The 24132-nt window shown below is 42.1% G+C and overlaps 1 protein-coding gene across 2 annotated transcripts in view; it reads right to left on the bottom strand.

The window, feature by feature from the left end:
* DENND5B (DENN domain containing 5B) overlaps positions 1–24132 on the bottom strand; it is a 106705-nt gene that overhangs the window by 35943 nt on the left and 46630 nt on the right. For both annotated transcript variants that reach the window (XM_050712598.1, XM_035550836.1), the window contains 3 exons: positions 19894–20003; positions 14490–15156; positions 2919–3106 (listed from right to left, as the gene is read on the bottom strand). In XM_050712598.1, the coding sequence (XP_050568555.1) occupies positions 2919–3106; positions 14490–15156; positions 19894–20003 (965 nt within the window). The remainder of the gene's footprint in view (positions 1–2918; positions 3107–14489; positions 15157–19893; positions 20004–24132) is intronic.

The raw sequence follows: 24132 nt of genomic DNA, 5'->3' as shown, positions 1-24132 counted from the left end.
CAGTTCATTCTCCTGGGACTTGCAGATCCTAAATTTTCTGTTGCAAAGTCTTGATATCCCCTCCCAGCATAGCCAGGGAGGCAGCAGCAAGTGAGATGTGCAGCACCCCTTCTCAGCCCCTGTAAACACTAGCTGCGTAAATCACCACATCCCCAGGCTGCGTTTTATTTTACCAGGGGCATCTGTAGTTGTGCAACCAACGAACAAGATTTCACTCAGAAAGATGACGCAGGGGCAAAGCTACAAAAGAGGGTCCCATGAAAATCCTTTGTGACCATGCCTGAACATACCTTGTCCACAGGAGACCAAGCCCTGTTTCCCCACTTTCCCCATTCCCCTGCTTCTGTCTTTTCATCTTGGAAGCTGCTTTGCCTGAGATACAGATTGCTCTCAGACAGCTTTTCTGTGCATGGAGATGGATCTCAGCCCAGAAGATTAAAGCTAAGTGGAGACATGAATCTAGCAGAGCAGATACTAGCAGTCAATGGGGTGAGGGAAGCACCCTACATAAAAATTAATTACATTGCAAGTGCACCCTCAGGAATAATAGTAGAGTGAAAAACAGTAACTGGTGTTCTGAACTGTGGCTTACATCTGAAATTCAGTGAGTGTACCATGCTGAATAAAATCTTAAAAGAGGCCAGATTCTCAAGGTGCTGAGCTCTGAAGGGTTTCACCCTGGCATTAAGCTGAATACACCACAGGGCAGCAGGAGCAGGTCTGTGTTAGTCTGACTCGGCCACTGCCACAGCTCCTCCAGCTTCTCTAAGGCATGTTGACTGCTCTTTGCTTCTCACAAAATGTTGCAGACTAAGGGTATTAGTAGCCATTTGGTAGAAATACCCCTTCAGCTTACTTTTTCATAGTAAATTGGACTGCATTTCTTCATACAAAACAACTTGCTTTAGCTAACTGTGTAGCTATTAAAGAGTTATGGATGCGTTGGTATGGTTTCTTAGCTCAGGGACTGTCTTCTTATCTACCAATATTTCATTTCAAAGGCTTTTTAATTTCAGCTCTGCATATCATTTGCAAAATTTGAAAAATGAGATTTGGATTCAGAACACCCTTGGGGAATCGGTCTCACTTCTCTCTTCAAAAACATCCGATGATTAAAGTTAATGCAGAGGGATTAGTAACCTTAAGACGGCATGATGGCCAGTTGTTAGAATTTTTATCTCTAACGTACAAATGGTTTATATTTAGACCAAAAGCTTGACAAGGCAGCCCCTGGCCTGAACAATAAAGGAATGCCAAAGCGAACAGTGCTTCCTCCATGCTTGCATGTTGAAGGACATTATTTTATTTTTTTTGGTTGTCTAGAGGAATTTGAGATTCAAGATCTTCCCAGTTCAATGCCCCCCCTTTCCCTCTCCTACAGTTATGGGACTTCTGGTGCCTCTAAATGCTGGGCTGTTATTTTTTACCCAATTGTTAAACATTTTAACAGGGTGTTTTTTCACTCCCACAATTACTGTTCCCTCATTGGAAATATTCAATTTGTTATTCCAGTGACACTGCAAACCCATCACATTAAAATTTTAATTTAATGAAAATGACAGCTTAATCTGCTAACTAAAAGCATATGACTAATAACTTTAAAAAAAACACTACAGTAATGATGTAACACTAATATGGTTTTACTGAAAAGCATTATTAGATAACAGCTTCATTTCCACACCAGTGCAAATTTCATGTGATAGGGCCATTGTATCCAAGAGGTAAGATTTGATTTGCAATGCTACCTGCTACCTAAGAAACAGTCACCTCCACCTAGCACCTGAAATAAATCTATATTAAAAACCACATTATCCTTGCCCTGTGTTTATCCCTCCACTTCCACATATAATCTCTCCTTCTTGCATGTTCTCCTCCACTGCTGCTCCCACTGCCCGCTCAGTAAGGGTGCCTGTTTGCAAGCCTCTGCTCCCTGGAGAGGTCCCTTCATGGACAGCCGGTGCTGTGGTAACACAGCTATTCTTATGAAAACACCCATTTTAAGGAGAAACCCAAGTTAAAATACCCAACTTGCTCAAGAGATGGGCACTAAAGCAGTCACATTAAGGAAGCAGAGCAGACTAGCAATATCCCGAAGACTTGGCAGTGTGGAAAGTGATCAGTGGCCAGATGAAAACAAGAAGTTTTAAACACTGTGGTCAAATTCCACATAGGAAAAATCTCTATTTCACTTTCTACCACTGGTGACCTCAACACTGAGAGTCAGTGGATGACCTCCTTATTTTCTCTGGGGAAAGAGTGATAGACAAGGAAAAGTCCTCATGTCCCATTGCACATGGGACAGGCAATCTTCAGTGTGAAAGATCACCACTGGAGTGAGTTTCTAAGTGGTTCACAGGCCATATATTAATGCAGCTCTGGCTGATTTGAGGCCAGGGTGCTGGTCTAGTGGTAGACCTCAACCTAGACAGGAACGCAGGTCTTTACTTGTGGGTGTGATGAGGCTGGCAGGATGAGGCACACTTCTCATCGGGCAACAGGGCGACAAGGACAATTTTAAACCATCTAGCTACTGTACCTGAGATCCAGTTTCATAAAGACCATCCCCAAATTAAATGCTCCTTAGCCCTCTGCAACAGGACTGTGACACTGACAGAGTAACAAAACATGCTGAAGCGTGTGATGTAGGAAAAGCAGAGAAACTTTGAGTATCACAGCATGTAGTAGAAGAACTTAGAAGTGAGTACAACTAGCTACTACACTTGCTAAATTCAGAAGTACACGGAGGACTGCAGAGACTTCTCCTGCTAGTTCTCCCCTACTGGAAAACAGAGTATCTGTGGAAACAGTTTTCATGGTGCCAGAGACACCTCCTAGCACAGCATGTCATTTTCCAGCAGGGATTCACACCAATGCCAGTAATGTGCCTCAGAGGAACAGCACCAAGGGCAGACGCTTACCTCCTGAGGCAGCTCCAGCTTGGAGCGGTCGGTTCCCTCCTTGGACTGCAGCCCCATCAGGTAGGGAACAGGAGCATCCAGAAAATGCAGGAGGGAGGCGGGAAGGATGGGGACATACACGTGCTGCCACTGAAATGGGAACAGCAGCGTTGTGATCCCCTCTGCCACTGTCATTAGGCGCTGGTAATCTACATGGGGAGAGAACAAGAGAGACATTGAATTACCTTCCTGTGTTTCACTTCTAGAATCTGGTTCACCAGGACAGCAGTGACAACACAAATCAGAAACAGTGTTACATGGTAAGATGCTTTTTTGAAAATAAGACAGTATTTAAAAGCCAAAAGCATTACTTAATTCATCAAAACTCATTACCCCCAGGAAAAAACTGCTGAGCATAAATATTCATATCTTATCTAGATCTATTCCATCATTAAATTCATTTATTAAAAAGATACCAAAAATTATCTCTAAAGTACAGGATAATAATACTCTGATTCTATAAAAAGCATACATTTTTTTACAAGGAAAAAAGAGAATAAAGGAAGTGAACTTCAAAGAAACATTGTGGTGAGAGGTTTTCTCACTTGCTTCCTGTCTGTTTATGTTAAAGTCACTACTACTTCTAAGGCTGAGTGTATTTTCCAAGAGACTCACCTTGCTTACACACTAGCAGAAGTTCATAGTGCCCAAGTATAAAAAAGGACTGTTTTAAAATAAAATCCAAAGAGAAGCCTAATGGAGATTCAGTTCTTAAAACAGTCTGTATAGTTAGCATTTTTATATTTCATTGTTTTCCTAGATTTCTATTTAATTCACTAGTTTATTGCTTCATAATATTGTGGTTCAAGTAAACATATTGTGCACTATCTTTTAAACTGAAATTTAATTTGATCCAGCTGAGCCACAAGAATATTTCATATTTCAGATTTTGGATAAGAGCAAATTATTTTTCAAATAAACAGCTTGTAAGCTGTTAAAGACTGTGAAACCAGGTGATTTCTTCTGTATTATAGCTGCTGCTGCATTTATGGCAGCTCCCCCTAAATTTTTAAGAGCAAAAAAGTACTTAACACCTAGCTCCTTAGGAGCGTTAACTTATTGCGAAGAAGCAGCGTATCTCATTTAACGTCAGTGGCTGAAGACAAGAACTCGTTTTAAGGTGACTTCTGGATTGTACGAGGTGCATTGCACAGCCTAGAGGGGAGTTATTTGGCCCCCCAAGAAGGGGCCATTCTGGGGCTCTGTGACTTCTGCTGCTCTTTGCTATTCACAGAGAACCGCTCCCCTCAGCCCCAGTGCACAGGCACGTCACCAGCAGCTGGCAAACGTGACCGAAGGGACGTCTCCACTAGGGCTGCCTACAGCAGCAGGCCTCAGTGACAGCCATCATGTTCTCACCAGCTTTGGCTTCAGCAAGTAAAAGATTTCCACTCTGACCAAGGCCAGACGCAGACCCTAGGTAAGACTCAGGTTGTTTCCCACCTCTCCTAGTCCCTGTGCCCCACTCTGTGAAGTGACAGAGATATGTAGGAACACTCTGGCTTTGCATCAGGCAAGAAGCCTGTTTTCCTGTAGGCCTACTACTGCTTTTGTGCGGATGGGATCCCAGCCTGGCTCCTCCTGCTCCTGAACAAGCCAGCCTGACATCCTGGCAGACATCAGTGACAGCCAAAGTGCTGTCACCTGACACTGCTCGGCTTTTAGGAGGTCACTGGGAAGATGCACTTGAATAAATATGTAAATTAAAACAACAAATTGCATAACCCTTTCTCATTCTTGCTAGCACCTCTCTGTGGAAAACCCGCCTCAATCTGCAGGAGGTCAGCTGGCAGGGCAAAAACATTTTTCATCTTGTCCTGCTAATACCTAGTCACTCAATCTTCAAACTGATTTTCCTACATATGAGTCAGTCCCAAGGTTACACCTCAAAACCACTCCTAACTACACATCAGCCATTTATGAATCTCTCCCTTTGAAATGGTATGCAATTATACGTGTCTATTGGCTGTCTTGTTAAGGAACGTTTATACAAAATCAACTTACAGAATCTACTGGTGAAGCTTGGGCATCAAAGGAATGAAGATATTATGTAAACACTTCAAACTCCACAAGGTTTAAAAGTTAAAAAAAAACAAACAAAACAAATACAGAAAATAGCATATCTTAGTATGCACAAGATGACTTCAAAGGCTGTTCTGATCTACATGGCCATGTGAAAGGACAGATCTTCATGGCACGGTTGCAAGCATTTTTTTTTTTTTGAATAAGGGCATTCAACTCTGGAAATGCATGCTCACTTTTTTTTTTTTTTAAATAGTACTGACAATATTTAACATGTTCACTAGTGCAAGTTTTCTAACTGACTTACTATGAGGAAAGTTGTTTTCGAAAAAAAAAAGATGACAAAATTATTAGGCTAATTGTTACCATTTAGCAATGCTTGTTAGTGACTAGTGGAGACAAAAACAATTACATACCCAGCAATTTTCACTGTAGAGAAGGAAATTCCCAGAAAAATAATGATTTAAGAAAAAAAAAAAGGAATTGGTTCTGTTGATATTTATTTAATAAATTAAGACCTTAGTGCCTATTTTCAAGCCTGAACAAGATTAGGCACCTACTCTTAAGCTTCCCTGTAAAGCACAAGGTCTTTTTTGACAGAAATTCTTGCACCTGTCAGCATTTGAGAGAAGCTTGTGTGTTTACCGAGGGCAACCTGGAAACACGGGATTCACCCATTTCCCCAAACCAGAGACAGAAAAAGGAGGGCAGAACAGAAGAAAAGGAAGGAGGGAAAGTATGAAAGTGGGAGGAAAAATCAGGGTATGTATAAATGGTGTGTGTTTGTGTCAAGGGAATACTTTCCTGATCCTACCCTACTGCCATGATCAGACTTTGATAGCAATCTCCAACTGCAAGCCAAGTTTTGCTTGTGATTGATGAATGACAGCCCAGGTAGGAAAGCTGTTCTCTGATCCTGCTCCAGTCTTTGGAGCTATAACAGGGGATTAGATAGCGTTCGCCAGCATAGGGAAGTGTGTTTGGAGAAGCTTGTTTGTTAAGCAGAGTGTGCACACAACAGCCCTGTTCCCCATCCATCTATTTGACATCAGGAAACATCCACAAAAGATACAAAAAGTAAAAACACTGTCTGGGTGTTACCCATTAAAGGTCACAAACTCAGCGACGAAAGGCTCAAACCAAGGCAACTTCCTTGAGATGTGAGAAAAAAAAATCCTTCCTCTTCCTCTCCTACTTCCATTGCTATTTCTCTCTTCCTTGCAGCTTTCATTTCTCCCTGCTCCCAGAGTGACAACAGCTTATACCACGGGACTGATTTTGCTTGGTGACTATACCTGCTTCCCTCGCCCTGCCTTCTTGGGATACTTTCTCCAGCACAGGGAACACCGGCAAGCACAATGCCTACAGCAAGTTCTTCATGTTCAGAGTTAAATCTCTAATTTATAAACAGGATGTCTTCCAACAGAAACTGCTCAAGGAGGATAATCCCAGGGCAAAACGGCCCCTGTGGCATCTATTGCAAGCGCTGCCTCTGAACAGCCGCTCAGCTGGATTTGGCACGGGTCTCTCTCTCACACTTAACCTTCCCCCCTAAGTGAAGAAGAGGGCAACAGAGCTGAGTTCAAAGAGCCTGGATTCAACCCCTTCCTCTGGCAGCATCTGCCAGGGGCCCTCCGCCAAGTCTTTGCATCCCACTTCCCTGTGCAGGAAAAGTAACTGCATTGCAGGCCTGCTCCTCCATGGGCCGGCAGCTCTGCTGTGCGAGTGCCACGCTACAGCCACGCTTTATGAAGTTGTGGAAATACTCACCGGGATGACAGGACACAGTTTGGTGCTTAAAGTGCAAACCTTGAAAGATTCCTGTGCCATTACGAATCACTGTTTTGTGCTAGGGATGGAAATGGTTTCAGCTTTTTTTTTGAACATCAACTCACACTAAATGTTTTCTGACAAAGGGCAAAATTTGGCAAATATTTTGGTCTTGTTGCTAATTCTTTGTAACATAATTAACAGGACAGCAACCAAGCAGAATGATATTACAACAGATACTGTGCACACAGAAATATCTGTCCCAAAGAGCTTACAGTCCAAACACAAGCAGCAACTGAGAAAACAAAACAAAAGTAATCCTGCTCCTTTTGTTTTACAGATTGGGTATAGAAATGCTGAGATGCTAACCAATTCACAAAGCTCAACATAACAATTGCTTTTCCCACTGTACAAAGAAATCTGGTATCTCAAAATCCTTCCCATGCTGCAGCAAAGCAAAACAAATATTCTTTGAGAAGGAAAAGAGACATCAATGCTACCCTAGTTCAGAACAGCAGAGACCTCCCTTGTTCAGGTGCTTCCTCCAAAACAGGTTCAAACCTTTAGTCATAAACAGAAGAGATTTCCACCTGGGGCCTTCTCAGCAAATGCTCAACCACAGGATTTTTGATTATAAAGCATGTGCAAGAGCGCTCGCACTCATGCAAACCAGAACCTGTATTCTTGCTGTCATTAGTACACCGTTATTTTAGTTTCATTTCATCTGCCTGCCTGATGAAAAAACGATTTGGTAGCTTTCCACCTATCTGTTGCAGTCACCGTCCAGAGGTGACACAGAAAGCCTACAGCATAGCTGGAGCCTCAGCCTGGATCTTCTAAATCTAACGCAATGCTTTAAAAAAAAACAAACCAAACCAAACCAACAAACAAAAACCCACAAACAAGCAAAAAAACAAACCGCCATGCTTCCTCCTTCTTTTCATTTTACATCTTTTTTTTGTATATAATTTGCTAGTACTTGGAAATATTTGAAAGGATGGGTTACCTGGACACCACTTCCTTTTCTCTACAGGTTTTTGAACATACTAAACCACAACACACAGTTATACTTGTATGTTTATGAGTAATTGCAATTCAACGGTTACTTTTTGTAATAGAATGTGGATTAGCTGAGTGAGGTACACTGGAGAAACCGGGAAATAGAAATGAATATTTTGCTTTGAGCTCCGAGCATAAGGCAGGACCAATGCACAACATCCCCGCCAACAATCGTGAGACCTGCCTGGTGGCTTGCTGCCCTCAGATCTGTGAGGCTTATATATAGCACCCTGCAGATGAAAAGGAAATCTGAAATTCACATCTGAGATAAAAATTGTTTATGAAAGCCAAGTTTTTCAAACCAGAGCTCAATAGATCCTTGGGAGCAACACATACAAGCCTCACAGACTTCAAAGCGCCCTGGAAGCTTCCATCTCAGACCTGACTTGTGCACTGGCAGCGGGAATGAGCGACAAGTCAGGCTGGGTGACTTTCAGGAGATGTCACATTCGCTTCAGGAAGTATTTATTCACCATAGGAAGCACTGGGCAGCAGTGCTGCCTTCAGGGAACTTCAGCAGGCCGCAGACGCGGGGCTGTAACCAGCAGAGTCCCAGGGAAGGGACCTGGGGCCTATCGGTGCTTCTCATCCCAGGCGGGGGGGCTGACACGGTACACGAGTTACAAGATAAAAGCAGAGCAGCAATTTATGCAAATCTGAAAACACATATTTTCTTAAACAGGATGATCCAGGCAAGTCTGCATCTAATTGCCTAAACTAAGAATTAGCCTCTCAGACTGCGGGTCAGCTCTGCCCTGAGGGGGAACAACCTAAGGCCAACATTTGCCGAGACCAACTCTTCCCATTTTTCCCTTGCTTGCAAGAACTTAATGGGAAAACAATCACCTCCACTTCAATAAACTTCCCTTTATACCACTTATCTGTGTCAGAACCAGCCATCTGTGGTTTAGCATAAATTTGTTTATGCTTAAGAGCCACCTTAAGAATTAATTCATAAAAAAACTTGAATCAGCTTCGGTTACTGGCACAGTCAAGCCTCCAAAAGTGGGGCAAAATTTAATGGGAAATATTAAGATCAAATTTAATAAGTGGCCAGGTGATGGAGTGTGTGTGTGTGTGCAATGATAAAGGCAGCCACCAATCTTCCTCTGAACTTTGTTATTAACACGAACAAGAGTGGGGCTGCAGTACAGACCAGTACTAGCTGGCTTACCTTGCTTCCAGCTGCTTTAAAAATCTTGACTTTTCAGACAGCGTTGACTTCACTAAAAAAAACGAGTTAACTTGAAATTGAAAAATGCTTTTGCCTTTTCACTGAAGGTAAAAACCAAGAGGGTATTTAGTTCTTTGGATTCAATTATTCATCTCCGTTCTGGGGCAGCAAGCACTGCAGTCTCCCATGACTGTGGTGCTGTTGAGGCCCTAAATGTGGACCATAACCTATCCTTTTTTCCCCACGTAAATTGTTTAGCATTAGATCTGCAATGGGTTTCATTATATTTTGATGAATACCAGTGTGGAGTGCAACTACTTAAATTAGGAACAGTGGAGAACAAAAATTTTCTGCACAATTATTTGGTATAACAATGCTTTAACAAGCAAACACATCATGCATGTATTCATTTCAAAAAGTCTCTCCCAAAACAGACTTCATTAGAATGATCTTTCAGACACAATCTTTTTCTAGGGCACGACTATACAGAAGCATATATATAAGCCATTTGTATTATAATTCCTAAGATTAAAAAAAGTAATGCAAAGAATGCTTCAATCTTTGAGGAGCAATTACTCAAACCCTTTGAAAAACAACTTGGGAAATGCTCAAAATTATAATGACTAGAACAGCCTAAGCTGTAAGAAGTTTATCTTTGTCTCATCCATGTTCCCTCTTGTGTTTAAATCCCTAGAAAGGCAGGCATAAAGAACAGATTGCCGAGGTTTTCGCAGAGCCTGCAATTTAATTCATCTCCCTCCAGCAGACATCTCACGCCAGTAGCATTTTGTTACCGATCCTTGGGAAATTGGAGCAGCTATCACTGAGTGTTATTAACTTGGACACTGCTGGAAGCCTGGACATTCACAATACCACTACATCGCCACAGTCACATGGGAAAGCTGTGCTCTGAATGAAATAAAGGGCACTTGCAAGAGTATTAATTTCTAAGATTGAATAAACTACAATAAAACTACAACAGCAATTCTGTTCCATAAATGTCTGTAAGCCCCAAGCTTATACAATATTAACTGTGTGCTACACCATGTGCCTTGGTTAGTGATAAGTATGACTCTTTGTATCAGCTTTTCCCATTTTACTGAGAGTCTTGAGGTCTCTTGAAAGTCATAGGAATATATCATAATCCAAGCTTTAAGTTTTAGAGGATGAGGTTTATAGGACTGCAATACAAAGACTACACCCTGAAGAACTGTGGGGAAAAATATCTTATCCCTCCCCTCGGTTTTTGAAGGCCTGATGTTAAAATCTGGGACTATTTAATCTTAAAACTATTTTCCATATCCAAGTAGCTGTAGCCTGAAGCCAAAGGCGTTCTGCTCCCAGTGCATTCAGGTACAGCTCCCTGCATCACCTGTGCAGGCTAAATCTGGCACTTCCAGACATTTGTTACATCTACCTACCAAAAATGACTTTGATTAAGCCCCTGGAACCCCACGCTGTCTCCAGGAGAAGTAAGGACCCGTTTTTTCAGTCCTGCCATTGAGGGGACAAGCACAGGCCTCTGCTAATTACCAGCTGTCCTCTCTTTGTTCCAGTTTTGCCCTAACACTGCCACAGCCCAGCCTGCTGTTTTGCAAGCTGCACAGACATTTCACTTCTTCAGACTGAAACACTTGGGCCGTAGTGGCTTTAGCTCTAGAAGGACACAATCATCTATGCCAGCAGTTCCCAAACTGAGGTTTGTAAAGCCTCAGCAAGAGCTCTGCAGCACCCAACTGCTTCAAAAGTTTAAACCACAAGCCCGAGACAAATTGAGGATTAAGGTAGTTGCCTGCAGTCCAGAAAGTTTGGGAACCAAGGAGCTTAAGAGAATGAGCCCATCATTCCCTAATGGTAATCTCTCCACCTGTCTGCTCGACTGCCACAGCTGCAAAGGGAAGTTACAGCTCGCTGCAATCCCTTCTTTTGCCCAAGGGATGGGATCCAGGTCATATACCCATAAAATACCACAACCAGAGCAACTAGGTACCAAAAGCTGACTGCAGCAGCCACGGTACAAATAGCTACCAATTGGTCCTGTCCCCACTGCAGAGCTGGGCTGCACGCTGTCATGCCGTGCTGGGAATGTGTCCAGGGCAAGCTGGGGAAAGTCATCCAACACCCTCACCTCCTCATTTAGTTGGATGCCTTTGTTCAGGCTGCTGGAAACAGTATTCCTCAGCTACATGGTTAAAAATAAACTTTTTCATCATTAACTCCTAATTCACTAGGGAAAAAACAAACAAACAAAAAACCAACAAAACAACAAAAACCACTCCAGAGAAGCCAGTACCCTTTCCAAGTTACCTTCCTGCTGGCCCTTTGCTGCTGTTACCACCAGCTCTGTCAGCAGACAGGGCACCTCTGCTTCACCACCACCCTCTCCACAGGCTGCCCGTTGCCCATGCCTGCTTATAAAGCCTGGAGTTAAAGCCACCTGAGCTTGGAGCTTTGGCCATTTGCTCCCAGTATCTGCAGTTCTCATAGCTCTCTCTTTCCTGGCCTTGAAATGTAATCAGCCTTTAGAAGGCAGATGTTTAGTGAGGAGTTTAAGGGTCTCAGCGGACAGCCAGCAGGCTTATTCTACAGTCAGGGCTGCATAACAATTTACATTCGCACTCAACTTTCTAAAAAATAGTCTTTATTCTTTAAAAAAAGAACACATTTCTTGGCAAGCTTGAATGAAAAGCTTCCTTCCAACAGGGCTAGGGGAACTACAAAAAAGTCATTTTACTTTTTCCACATATGTTGTTAGCAGCTCCCTCACTGAAATAGCTTGCTGAGCTGAAGCAGGCTTTGGGCCACTGCTCTGATGTCTTGAGTGTTGTACTGCAGTACTTCAGTGAACTCTGACTTTGGGTTAATAATGCTGTCTTGCTTGAAATCGCACCCTGTGGACACACGATCATCTTCTACCAATCTTTTGTTCAATTTGGGAAGGCTGCAGCAAGGCCCAGACCACTGGCAACACAGCCCAGCAAGTCCATCCTTTTTAAAGCAGAAAGGGAAAGGAGGCCAAATTTGCAATTTTATCTCATTCATTATTTTGGAATGAGAGATGCAGAAGCCAAAAACTTCTCATCTTTTGCCTTGAAAGAACTTGAAAGAACTTGGGGTTAAGAAAGTGTTTCTCCCTGATGCACCTGAAAGCTTAGAGAATAGATTTCAGTAATATCTAGGCTAGTTATATCACAAAAAGGAAGAGCTGTTTTGCTTTCTCTTTCAAGAATGACATTTAAAAGAAGTTGCAGCGCATGAGCCAAGCACTCAGCTATCAGGCTATGCCAAAACTGCAGCTTTGCACTTGACCTCCACTCCACATTCCTCACCTCTGGGAACCAGCATTACAACGCTATTTACATAATCACAGTGTTTCCCTAACTCCCTGTCTGCTTTTCCCTGTGCTCCATCAAGATGTGTCTGTATTGGATAGGGAGGTAAAGGTCGTGTCAAGGATAGCTCTCGGCTTGCCAGTAGAGGGAGAGGATAAAAGATCCAGATTTTGGAGGGTGGAGAGGATTAATGCTCGCTATCTCATTTACGCTTTAAAAAATAAAACAGCAACAACAAAACAATCCCCAGTGAAAACAAAAACAAGTAAATCCTTACATTATACCAAATGATCGGAAGACAACAACACTTATTTGTCTAACTTCAGGTGGCACTTGGAAAATTGAGTCAAAAATATTTAGTGGATATTCTGTATCTGTCTCAAGGACTATTACAAATGTACTGCATACTCAGCTGCTATCCACCTGCACAGAATATTACTTAAACACAATCTGATAAACCAGATTTTTTTTTTTGGCTCATACTACTAGCTTACAATAAAAATCTTCCAGCTTTCAGTGAGTCCACGACCAAGGACCTGGGTGGGAATGATGAGCAGGGATGGGGAGGCATTTCAGAAGTGCAGCTGTTTAATATTGAACCCCGTTGTCAGGTAGCAGAGGCAGCACAAATCAAACGGAGGAAGAAAGGGGTAAGCATCCACGCACAGAAGCAGAAGGGAGGGGAGAAGCAGCCTAATCAAAACTAACAGCAGGATTTCTGCTCGCACTTCAAACTGAGAGCAGCTAAAGCCCTTCATTTCTGGTTCTTGAAAGCAAACCCCTGGAGTCTGTGTGGAGAAGTGCTCCACAAAGAACCGACAACCCTTTGAATTCAGCCACTTGCAGCAGAACTATCCTCCTTCCGCCTCCCCCAACATTTTTCCATTCTCAGTCCTTTATTCACTGGTATTACTATTACATGCTTACTGACCTTTTCATTTATATGACAAACCCGAGCGTTCACTTTTGGAGCCTGAGGTTCATTATCCATACTTATTTTAGGCAACTACCCATCCTACATTCTTTTCAATTTCAAGCTCTCTGGTTCTTGAGATGTTGCTTGAACCATATCTCTTGAGAAGTCTAGGTATTCAGCATCTTTTCTCCTTTTTGTTTGAAATTATGCATACCTCTTGGCTTCATATGGCTCATCTTAGTGGGACCAAACACTCCTCCTCTCCCCAGCCAAACTTTTTTCCCTGAAGCACATTTTAATATCTTAGCATCACAGAAGTGACTTGAGAACCCAAATAATTTGGGCAGGCATCCAGTAAAACTTAGAGGAACCTCTAAAAAGCCTGGACAACCCCTTGAAAGTCATCAGGAAACCAGAAGTTGCTTTGTTATGCACTCTGGTGCATTGCAACAGTCACAACACATATCTTTTAGCTCTTGGGCCAGACTCACAACCACCATACAGGAAACAGTAATAAGGGGGTAAAACCTCAGAGCATGCCCAGCACTAACTAAAGCTTCCCAAAACTTGTAGCAGAGTATCACAGAAAGAAAAGCCAGATTTTCCAAAGCTTGCTGGCATACTTCAGTGTGGACTGGCTTTGTGCAAGCAACTTCTGCCAGCACAGCTATCCTTTGCCAACTGTAGTCTTAAGTGTCTTGAAAAGAAGCACCAGCACCCTTGTCAGAAAGTATTTCCAGCAGGACTGTGAAGGGATGCCTCTATCTCCACTCAGTTCCAAGCCAGCATTAAACCTTGAGCCTCTAAGTGCTAAAAAACTATCAGTGCTTAAACTAGAACGTACCCCATCACACGGTGGAAAAAAAAAAGCTCACCAAATTTCCATACGCTGCTAAAAGTTCAAAACGAAAGCAGCACGAGTGTTTTCTGCAAGATGTATTGCTTTCTGATGGTATTTTTGCAGAAGATAGGATTGGGTTCATGCTATCTTGCAGAGTGATCAAGGGCTATGTAAGGATAATAATTAAATGAATTCTATTGCTAGCTGTCACAAGTGATAAATACGATGCATAATTAAACAAGCGGCACCTAGACTGCCTGGAGGAAACAATTATTTAGTGCTTTCATTAGTGCTTTCATTTCTCTCACATTTTTTTTCATTATGTACTTATGTTTAACAAATCTGCTGAAAACGAGCAGCTTCGTATTAACTCTTGTGGTGGGGGCAGACCCACGTGTGTCACCGGACGAGTGCCCACCTTGCGAGTACAGGAGGATCTGCATCTCCAGCAGCACACAGGTGAAAACCTGGACCAGGTTCTCCAGACCCAGCAGCTCGAAGACCTCCCGCAGCGGGTAGTCGGAGAGCGGCAGCTCGTTGGGCCCAGGTCGCTGGCAAATGATGGGCTCGTAAACCCCATAAAACTTCAGCGACCTGCCCGGGGGCGGCAGGGGCACCTCGTACAGGATGTTGTGGATGTAGCTCTCCAGGGGCAGCGGCGGTGGCTGCTGGGAGGTAACTGCCTTGTAGAGCTGGACCAGGAACTTCTTGCAGGCTTGCATGAAGGGCAGAGGGGTGATGAGACATATGCATTTGGAGACGTACAGCGTGTCCCTGCTGATGTCGTAGGAGTTGTACCGCTGGAGCTTGGCGAGGGAAGTGGCGTCACCCTCGTCGATGCTGCTGGCCAGGGAGTCCATGCTGCAAGAGGACGAGGCGCAGACGCTGCTGTATTGCTCCGCGTTGTGCATCTGGTACAGCGTCTGCATGGCTGTGCAGATCTGCTTGCTTGTGACCTCCTCGTAGAACGTGAGCACAAACCCATACGTACGAGAGCCATCTTCTCTGGTGATTATGAACGAATGCAGCTGCGGATCTCTGTTATCGGCCTGCGTTCTGAAAGACAGCCCTTTGGGCATACACAGCTGAGGAAAAGAGAAAAGAAACAGGTAAATTTATCTAAGCTACAATTTTATTTTGTTACTTTTGCTTTATGGGTACGTTCTTGTTTTCCATTGCATCAAAACAAGCTGTTTGTCATTAAACATAATCCTTCTGAAAAAAAACATCTATGAAAAAAAAAAATGATTTATCATTCAGCAAAATATTTTGCAGTGATTGTAATACTGGTGGGTGTTTCTTTGAGACATAGCCTTGGTGATAACTTGAGGCATTTTTCCAGGCATTCCTCAGGAATTCTATCAGCCATCTAATACAAAATAACATGTATCCAGCAAGACACGTTTGTGCATCAGCATGAAACTCCTCATGTTCTGACCAAACCAGTGTGATTACAAACAAAGAATAAAAGCTTCCTTTGTATCTTCCATCTGAAGGAAAAGAAAAAAAAGGCGATAGGGAGACCCTTCAAAGTGCTCCTGCTTTTCCAAAACGTGACACTAGAAGACAAACTATAAGACATCACAAAGGCTCTGAACTTCCACTCAACTGAGTGCCTCCCCTAATGTCTTATCCTGACCAGGAGTAATTTCTTCTGATGGCAGAAAAGGTCAAGAGAAGTAATAACATGTGTTCTACCACATCCCACCCTGAACTTCACCAGTGCACCTTGCACAGACCACTCAACAGCTGATAAAGCTGCTACCAGCCCTACTGACATTCAGACAGATGTTCCAAACCCACTTCACAGCGTGCTAGCAAACCCTGTAAGTTACCTAGGACAGATCCCATGTATTGTCCTAAAAGGTAATGTAAAGGGTAATAAGTGGCCTGGGGTTGGTAGAAGGATTTAATTCAATTGATGGCTGTGCTGACATAAGCCATGTAATCGCACCTTGAACCATTTTTAACAACATCCACATTTTCATACACAAAGCTTATAGTTTTTACTGAAGTGTTAACAGCAGTACCAAAATCCTTCAATAAAGAAATAAAAAACCTTTGTTTTACACTTTATTTATTCTGCACAATAAATATCTTAACTCCATTTTTCGGCAGACTTGCTTAATAAAATTCTATTTCCAGAACGTGGACTTCCAGCAGTGTCTATAGCCTGATCAGTCTGAAATCACAGGTTTTGATCTCAGCTCAAATTTTCTTCGCTTTACAAAAAGAATAAGTACTTGGGTAAACAAATTATATGTACTGGTGCACTCCAGAAAGGTTAAGCACCAAGAAGGTTCACACTAACTGAAACAATTTCAGAAGGCTGTGTTAAATAAATTTCCTCTGAGTCTTACATATTATTCCTTCCTCCCTTATATCCCCATTGCATACTCACAGAGGGACTCATCTATTAAGTTTCCGCCATAGCCCAGCGTGTGCAGAATATCAATATTTTAAGTCCCTGCCTGCGAACCCTGGCAAAGAGACTGCTGGGTTTGACCTCGAACAAGGCATGGGAAAAGGCAGAGGAAAAAACAAGATGGGAGAGCACTGAGGCAGGGAAATGACCACGAGCCTCTTAAGCTGCAAAGATCAAAGGGAAGGGCCAATGATCATTTTTCAGCAATGCAGCGAGCTTCATGTTTGCAGCTAATGCATGAAAACTTTCATCTTAGTGCCTTGGACATCAACGACTCCATCACGTCTGTGTTTGCCACATGCACCACAGGGGAGCGTTAGGGAAAAGCAGCTTTGGAGGTGCTGGGGGTTTGAAAGCTCTGTGTCCTGGTAAAGCTGGCTGACGGGTACTATAAAGGCAGTCAGTCGTCTTTACTGCATCTGTGTACAACCACAGAAAACTATCCAAGATTACTGATCAAAGGATAAGATCTTGGTTTTCAGAGCACTTTACTATTTACAAGAATATTTAAACATATCTACCAGTGGGAAAATGTGGAATTAAATCGTACTTGCAGTAAGGCTTATAATCAACACGGTTTGTAAAAACAAAAGGAAGCTGCACAAAGCAGGACAAAAAGACATCAATTAATCAATACCCCCATCTCTACAAGTGATGAGGAGATGCTTTTTTTTTTTCCCCAAACGCAGGTGCAGGACACGCACACTGTAATCCCTCCCTCCTGCCAGCCATCACCAGATTCAGATGTTTCTAAACCAAAGGCTCCCCCTGGTCCACTGCCATCAGCATGGGTTCACATCATCTCTGTTAGATCCTCTATTTCACATTTTGAGCCCCTCTATATTTTTCACTCTCACAATGTGCTGTGGCAGTGAGTATTGCATCTAGCCTGTGTGTGGGTGAGGGATGCTTTTCTTTTTAAAACCTGCTCCTTCAAATTATGCCGAGTAACATTTAATCGTTTTATTTCAGTACATGAAATTCTAAATGGACAATGCTTCCTTGGACCCCAGGAATATATGCAATTATTTACATACCTTGATGAACCAGAGGACTAAAATTGGAAGTATTATTTCCTAAAAAAATCACTTTCCTTCTGTACAGAGACATTCAGCTTGGTATGACAGATGACTTGCAGAATGGCCACAGAAGATAGTACGTGACATTAGGCAGGGACAATCACTGAAAGCAGTGGGGGGAAGAAATATTTCCCTATTAAATAGAACTCTGCATACATTGAAAGGGAAAGAAAACATGACTTGTAGGCAGAGTGATTTCTTAGGACTTTAGGGGGTTACTTTTAAAGCGACAGGATGGTTTCAGAAGGCAATTGAAATTCCCTAGGCATCCAACAGTGCTGAGTTCTCACAAGTTAACCTTCAAGGATTTATGCATTTTCTTCTCTGAGGAAAATTGCTTCTGGAAACTCACATAAAGCAAACACATAGGCAGAACTAATACGGCAAGGCGAGATCAGAAAGGCCAATAATTGCCCCAAGGGACTCTGTGGAGGTGGATATTACTTTAAATGATGTTTCAGATCAAAACAATAAAGAAGTTTTCCAAAGGATGATTTAAAAGACCATTAAATACTGCTGCTGTTAGTAAATGTTGTTTTTTTCTTTCCTCCAAAGACATTGCAAATGAAAGATGTGTTCTTTAGCTATTTGATTTCAGCTGAATGCAATTCGTTCAATTATTTTATTTTAATAGGTCTCTTGCTGGTTTTGGTATTCCATTTTTGTCTGATAATATGATCACAATTCATGAATACTAGACGTTTTCAAATGCAATGTGAGGGACAGGTAATGCAGCGATTCCAGTTATTGCCTCTTTCTGCCATATTCCTGCTGCACACCCCCATCACACCGCCTCTTCTGAACACCCCTAATTCGGAGGCAGAACTAAAAAGCAGAAGTAGCCTCCGTAGTTGAGTTATTACCATCTTAACTGTGCTTGTCAAGCATCATTCTGATTCTTCTGTGCCTATTATATACACAAAGCAATGTGGAGACCAACCCAAATATTGCACCATCTCCATCAGCACACATTTGGAAGCAGAAAACAGAAATTCCCAGCTGTCAGCAGGCAGGGTGACTGATACTGGCATCAGGCTCATCTCTGCCTTTCTGTGCGTGACTGCAGTGCCACATTATCAGCTCTCAGTGTCATTGCTACCTCCAGCTCCTGTGTTTTCATATTGGATATTTGGCACAATGCTAAAAAATAAGATAAATTCAGCAGTAAGGGAGATGATCTTTGGAGATTTCCAGACCTTCATGATTTCAAATTGTGAACTAAATGTAATTCAGGCTGCATTTTCAAAAACCATTTTATTGTGTTTTTTTTTTTATTATTATTTTTTTAAATGTGTTTCCCATGTCTCCATCAGGCTGAGGGCCATGAGATTCTCCTGATCTCATCTCTAAATTATAAGCAGAGGTTAGTTCTGATTTGCAGTAGCTTGTATGCAGTCCTACCTTCCTCAAGTGTGAGGCACATCTGAACTAGATTGGGAGGAAGGGGCTCCTTAATTTTCTAATTTTGAGTTAGACCCAACAGGTAGCTTTGAAGATCGCTAGAATTGGTAATAGTGTTTTAATGATATTATTACAATTGTTTACTTTTAAATTACAAAACAAATAACTTTTTCTGTGCTAGAAAGCTTATCTTAAATGACAATAGTCTGTGGCCTTTGTCAGGAGACATTCATAACAAACACTCTGGTGATTTTGGAAACATCCTTCGAATATCAACTTTTTGGGAAAGTTTCCAGTGGTCTTTTAATTCTCAATGCCCCTATATAAATTTCCAGAAGCTGTTTTCTCCTCCCTTGCCCAGTCATGAGACTTAGCCAGAAAGACAGACTTGCAAATTCAGCTGAGAAGAAAGAGAGGTACAGAGGATACATTGGTGTAGCGGTGCCATTAAAAGTGATCACCTAACAGAAGCTGTGGTTTAGGCAAGTTCAACCTTCTGAGTAAAGATACCTTGTGACACACAGCATCGAGATTTTTGTTGTACTCAAAAATTTCACATAGATATTAGTCTCTCAAGAATTCCTGTATTTGCCTCCTTCCCATCTGATGTGTGACTGCACCCTCCTCAGTTATTCACTGAGATAGTGGTTAGACTCGTTTCATCACATAGCATATTTAATTAGAAGTAGTGAGGTAAATACAGCATCTTATTTTTGTTTTGCTTGAAAGCATTGTGTATTTTCACAATACCTCTTCCTCTGCAGCAGTTCAACCAGCATGCATATTGGGTGCATTTAGTCCCAGCAGAAGCTCCCTGTGCACCATATCACGAGCACTGGTTGTAAACAACCCGGGAATCATTTTAGAGTTGAAGTTGTCAAGAAACAACAGCTCGAGAAGGGAATTTCTCTACCTACCATGTTGACAGCATCCTGGTCAAAGGGGTTCCACTCAATGTTCTGAGGATAATGGGCCAAAACCTTGGACTTGAAGGTTCTTCTTAAGGGACTCTGGTCAAAGTTCTCTCCTGCAACAAGTGAAAAAAATAATGTCATAATAGTGAGCCTTCAGAGCTGGCCTGGGCAGCCTTCTTTCACTTCATTATTTATTTATTTAGGTGAAATCTGAAGTGCATTTTCCCAACAGATGTACCACTTCTTAAAGAAAATCAGAGAAGATGCACATTCAGCCTAACCTTAACCTCCTTTCCTTAAAAATCTTAGCACAGTTGCAATACAGCTTCCAGCTTTTCTGCATGAAAACTTATTGTTAAGAGAAAAAATACTGCTGGAGTTTTAAGGAAAAAGACCCTGTAATCAACTGAATCTCCCTATTTCTCTGTAGCTTTAGTAGTGAGATAGGGCTTTACTTAGATGCTGAAAGAGCACTCTATCTCAAGTTTGTAAGAAATGGCCAATAAAAAGTACGAACACCTCTCAGCTATTACAAATTATTTAAGGATTCATTATAGATTATGTTTTATATCCCAAGTTCTGCATGAACATTAAACTTTTATTTTTTCTATGTCAAATTTCAAGGACAGATGCTTTCCACACAGAGAAGAAGAATGAAATTAGACTTCAAGCAGAAACACATCCAATTATCAGCATACAATGAGTGTATTTCAAAGGGATATTGCCAGTGGAGTTTCTATCATTGGAAATTCTACAGTATGCAACACAGTGATCAAAAGAGCAAGTACTTAAAAATTGGTGAATTTTACTAACATATACTGCCTTCCTCGCCCAGGTGGTAGGTTACTAATTTAAGGCTTCTTGCTTTAAAGACTAACAAGTGGGACTTTCCTCTCAGTTCCTTTTTCACCTAAGAGAGGAGAAAGGGATGAAGGCCCTAAGTTCAAAATGTTAGATGTTAAAGATGTCCAAAGCTTACTCTGCATTCAGAGGCTGCCTTTGAGACTTCTTAGTGTTACTTAGATACTTTTAAAAATATACTGTTACTGAAATAGAATTTCATTTCATTTCTTTAAAAATACAAATATTTTAATCTCTTCTTTTTTCAAGTGTAAAGAGAAATATATTTTTTCTTAGAGGATAGATTATTTTGGATGAAAAACTATTTGATTACTTGGCAACCTGTAAAAGCAAGACCCTGTTCCTGCAGAAACGAGTCCCTAACCTCACTAACCCTTCTCTCAAGGCTAAGTGGACTGTAGGAGTATAATTGGTGCCTGTTGAGCTCCATATGACAGTGCAACATTTACACAGCTAATAGCCTCTAAGTGATGTTGCAAAATTCATAGTTGAGCAGTTACCCTAAGGTTACCGAGGCCTCAGGCATTTAGTACATGCCCTTTGCTCCTTGCAAATCACAGGCTACACAATCATTTGGCTCACAGTGGACTATTTTATTACTTTTTATACAGGAAACCTATGAAGCAGTATTAGTACATGGAAATTTCTGTACAAACTGACACTTGCAAAGAGAGCTTCTCAGGCTTTCCCTTCCAGAGCTTAGGATCTGCAAATAATTGAAGGGAACGTGTAAGAGAAATACACAGTTGCAATTCACACAGCAATAATTATCCCGGCAAAGTTTTATGAGGGTTGTAAACCATTTGCTGTATAAAATACTGCCTTTAAAAACCCCACTACATGGATTTATTTTTTTTTCCAGAGGGGGGAAATAAAAAAAGTTAATGAGATTAATGAGTGCATAGAAACCCTTAACACATCCCAAATGCAGAAGGCAGAGCCCACACTGCAGCGGCACATTCTCTTTTCTGCCCTGCCATAGCAGCATTATTTGCATGCAGCCAGGTGGAGGAAGAGGAGGCAAAGGTCAGGCATTTCTTACACCAAAGCCAGCCTTCTGCTGGGTCACATGTGGTCGGGCAGAAACTCCTTGAGATGCGTGACTCAGCTGTACTGGGGCTACACCTTGCCCTGCTGTAAAAGCTGCCCTGCCAGGCGAGCTCCAGAGCTAGCTCGGCTTCCAGCTGGGCTTCACTGCATGCAAAGAATGGGTTTCGAATCTCTTCCTTCCAAAGACATCTTTGTGATTTTAAGGATATGGGTATTTTTATACATTGCTCATTTTTAACGTGACTTAGGGCATGTTTCTGCATTTTTTTTCTAGCGCTGTTTCACTTTATTTTGGTGGATAAATGTAGGGGAAAAAATAAGCTTCTACAGAGATATTTAGTGCCTGGGAGGAGAAAAGTTCCAAGACGATGCAGTGTTGTGTATTTCCTGGGGCAGGAGAAACTGCAAATGGAAAGATGTGAGGAGCTCTGGCAGGGGAATCCAGCCTCCTTCTCAAATTGCTCAAGGCAACCCCAAAATCCAGCAAAAGTGCATGCATCATAGAAATGAAGAAAACTGGAGGTTTCTGCTAAACTGGGTCAAATTAAAAGACATGTCAGTGTTTAGCTCACTAGTTCATCACATTTTCCAAGCAGGACAAGACTTGCTGCTAGCTTCCATGGTATTCTAGAGCATAAACTTTGCAAAGATCCTCTTCCTGCTGTTACAAGGCTAAAAATGAATGAAGTAGACAAAAAATCAGAGAGTATTTCTCTATTACACAACATGTCAGTAGAATAACCTCTTATTTTGGTCCAGAAGTTCTCTGTTGAGGCACTAGAGTAAAAGATACAATGCTATCCACCGATTCCTGAAGTTGCATAGATAAAAACCCCAACAAGGAAAGCCAGCAAAAATTCTGTGTCCAGTTATGCACCTAAACATATTTGGCAACATTTTTCTTCATACTATCAAAGAGTAATTAAAGTGCTTGCTTATCCAAATAAATATGCATGAGGTTATTTCCTAATTAGATCTTCAATCTTCCTCCCATCTGACGTTGTTTACCTTACAGCTGTGAATTAGCAGCAAGGCAGGCATTTGATGCTAAATTCATTTGGGTGCTTCTGCTGAAACTTTGAAGAGCACGTGGACAACTTGGTTAAGCTCTCTGCTGTTAACAGAAAGTGACCACTGCAGTCCACGTTTCTTTAAAGGTTCCCTTTTTAATGACTAAAAATGTTAGTGAAGTAACCTAATTGATGATAGTTGGACAACCGGTGAGGTTCAGACAGCTCACAGGCTGAACCCATTGCAGGTTCTTGGTGGGGCTGTTTTCCCATCCACGTTGTACAGGTGTTGCAAAAACACCTTTTGCTTGAAAAATAAGCCACAGTCAAGAACCAGCTGGATAATTAATCAATTATTAGCACTGTCAATTAGCACTGCAGTCAATTATTTGACTGCAAATGGAAGTCCAGCAGAATTGCATAGTAAGGACACGACTTACTTTTCCTAATACTTGTGCTCATACAGAGGTACCAGAGAAATTGGGGCAGGCTCTGCCCAGGCTCCCTGCTTGTGGGGCACACTCAGGAAAGCCCCACTTCCAGCACACCTACATCGTGTGGCACCTTAGGGACACGGCTCTGTGCCCTTAGACTGAGTGTGACACAAAATCACCTGGCTTTCACCTAAATGGGTTCCATATGTGCACAGGAACAGAACACTGGGCACTTGGATTGGTGGCCCTCTACAAGTTGGGCAATCGCGTTTGTGTTGGAGGAGAGGGCAGCTGCTGCATGGTGCCTGCATCCACCTCACATTTAAGTGTGCTCTGACAGGAGAGCAGCACTGGTGGGCTGTGGAAGCACATCAGGCCGCTCAGAGAGCTTTGCAGGGTGTACCTGGAAGGCTTCTGTACAGGAAAATACTCTCCTCTCCCGGTCTGGTGGCTCCTTTACTAACCCCACTGGATAAAGCTGTACTTATTTTCACAATATACCAAAAATTATGTCACCGGGGATATATGACTGGGGAAGCCCTTGACTTTTTTCTTTTCTTGTTATCGAACATATTTTGTCTCATTTTCCCTATAAACCTCCCTGCCTATCTGACAGGCAATACTCTAGCGTCATCTGGAGCAACTGGAAAGGAACAAGGTGCATTTGCCAGTAGGCCACAGTAAATGTGATAAACTGAGGGTTTCAATCAGCTTTTGGAGATAACCAATAATTTATATGCTGCTGCAAATACTTGTACCGGTGTTTAGATGTCAGACATGTCTAAAACATTCTGTTTGTGAAGCATAAGCATTATTTAAAAAAAAATTAACTGTTACTGCTGTTTTTGGAAAGCTTTCTAGTAGGCTGACAATGTGGATTCATTTTA

Source organism: Cygnus atratus, chromosome 1 (assembly GCF_013377495.2).
Source record: "Cygnus atratus isolate AKBS03 ecotype Queensland, Australia chromosome 1, CAtr_DNAZoo_HiC_assembly, whole genome shotgun sequence".
Taxonomy (NCBI): Eukaryota; Metazoa; Chordata; class Aves; order Anseriformes; family Anatidae; genus Cygnus; species Cygnus atratus.
This window is presented reverse-complemented; position numbering and strand designations above follow the sequence as displayed.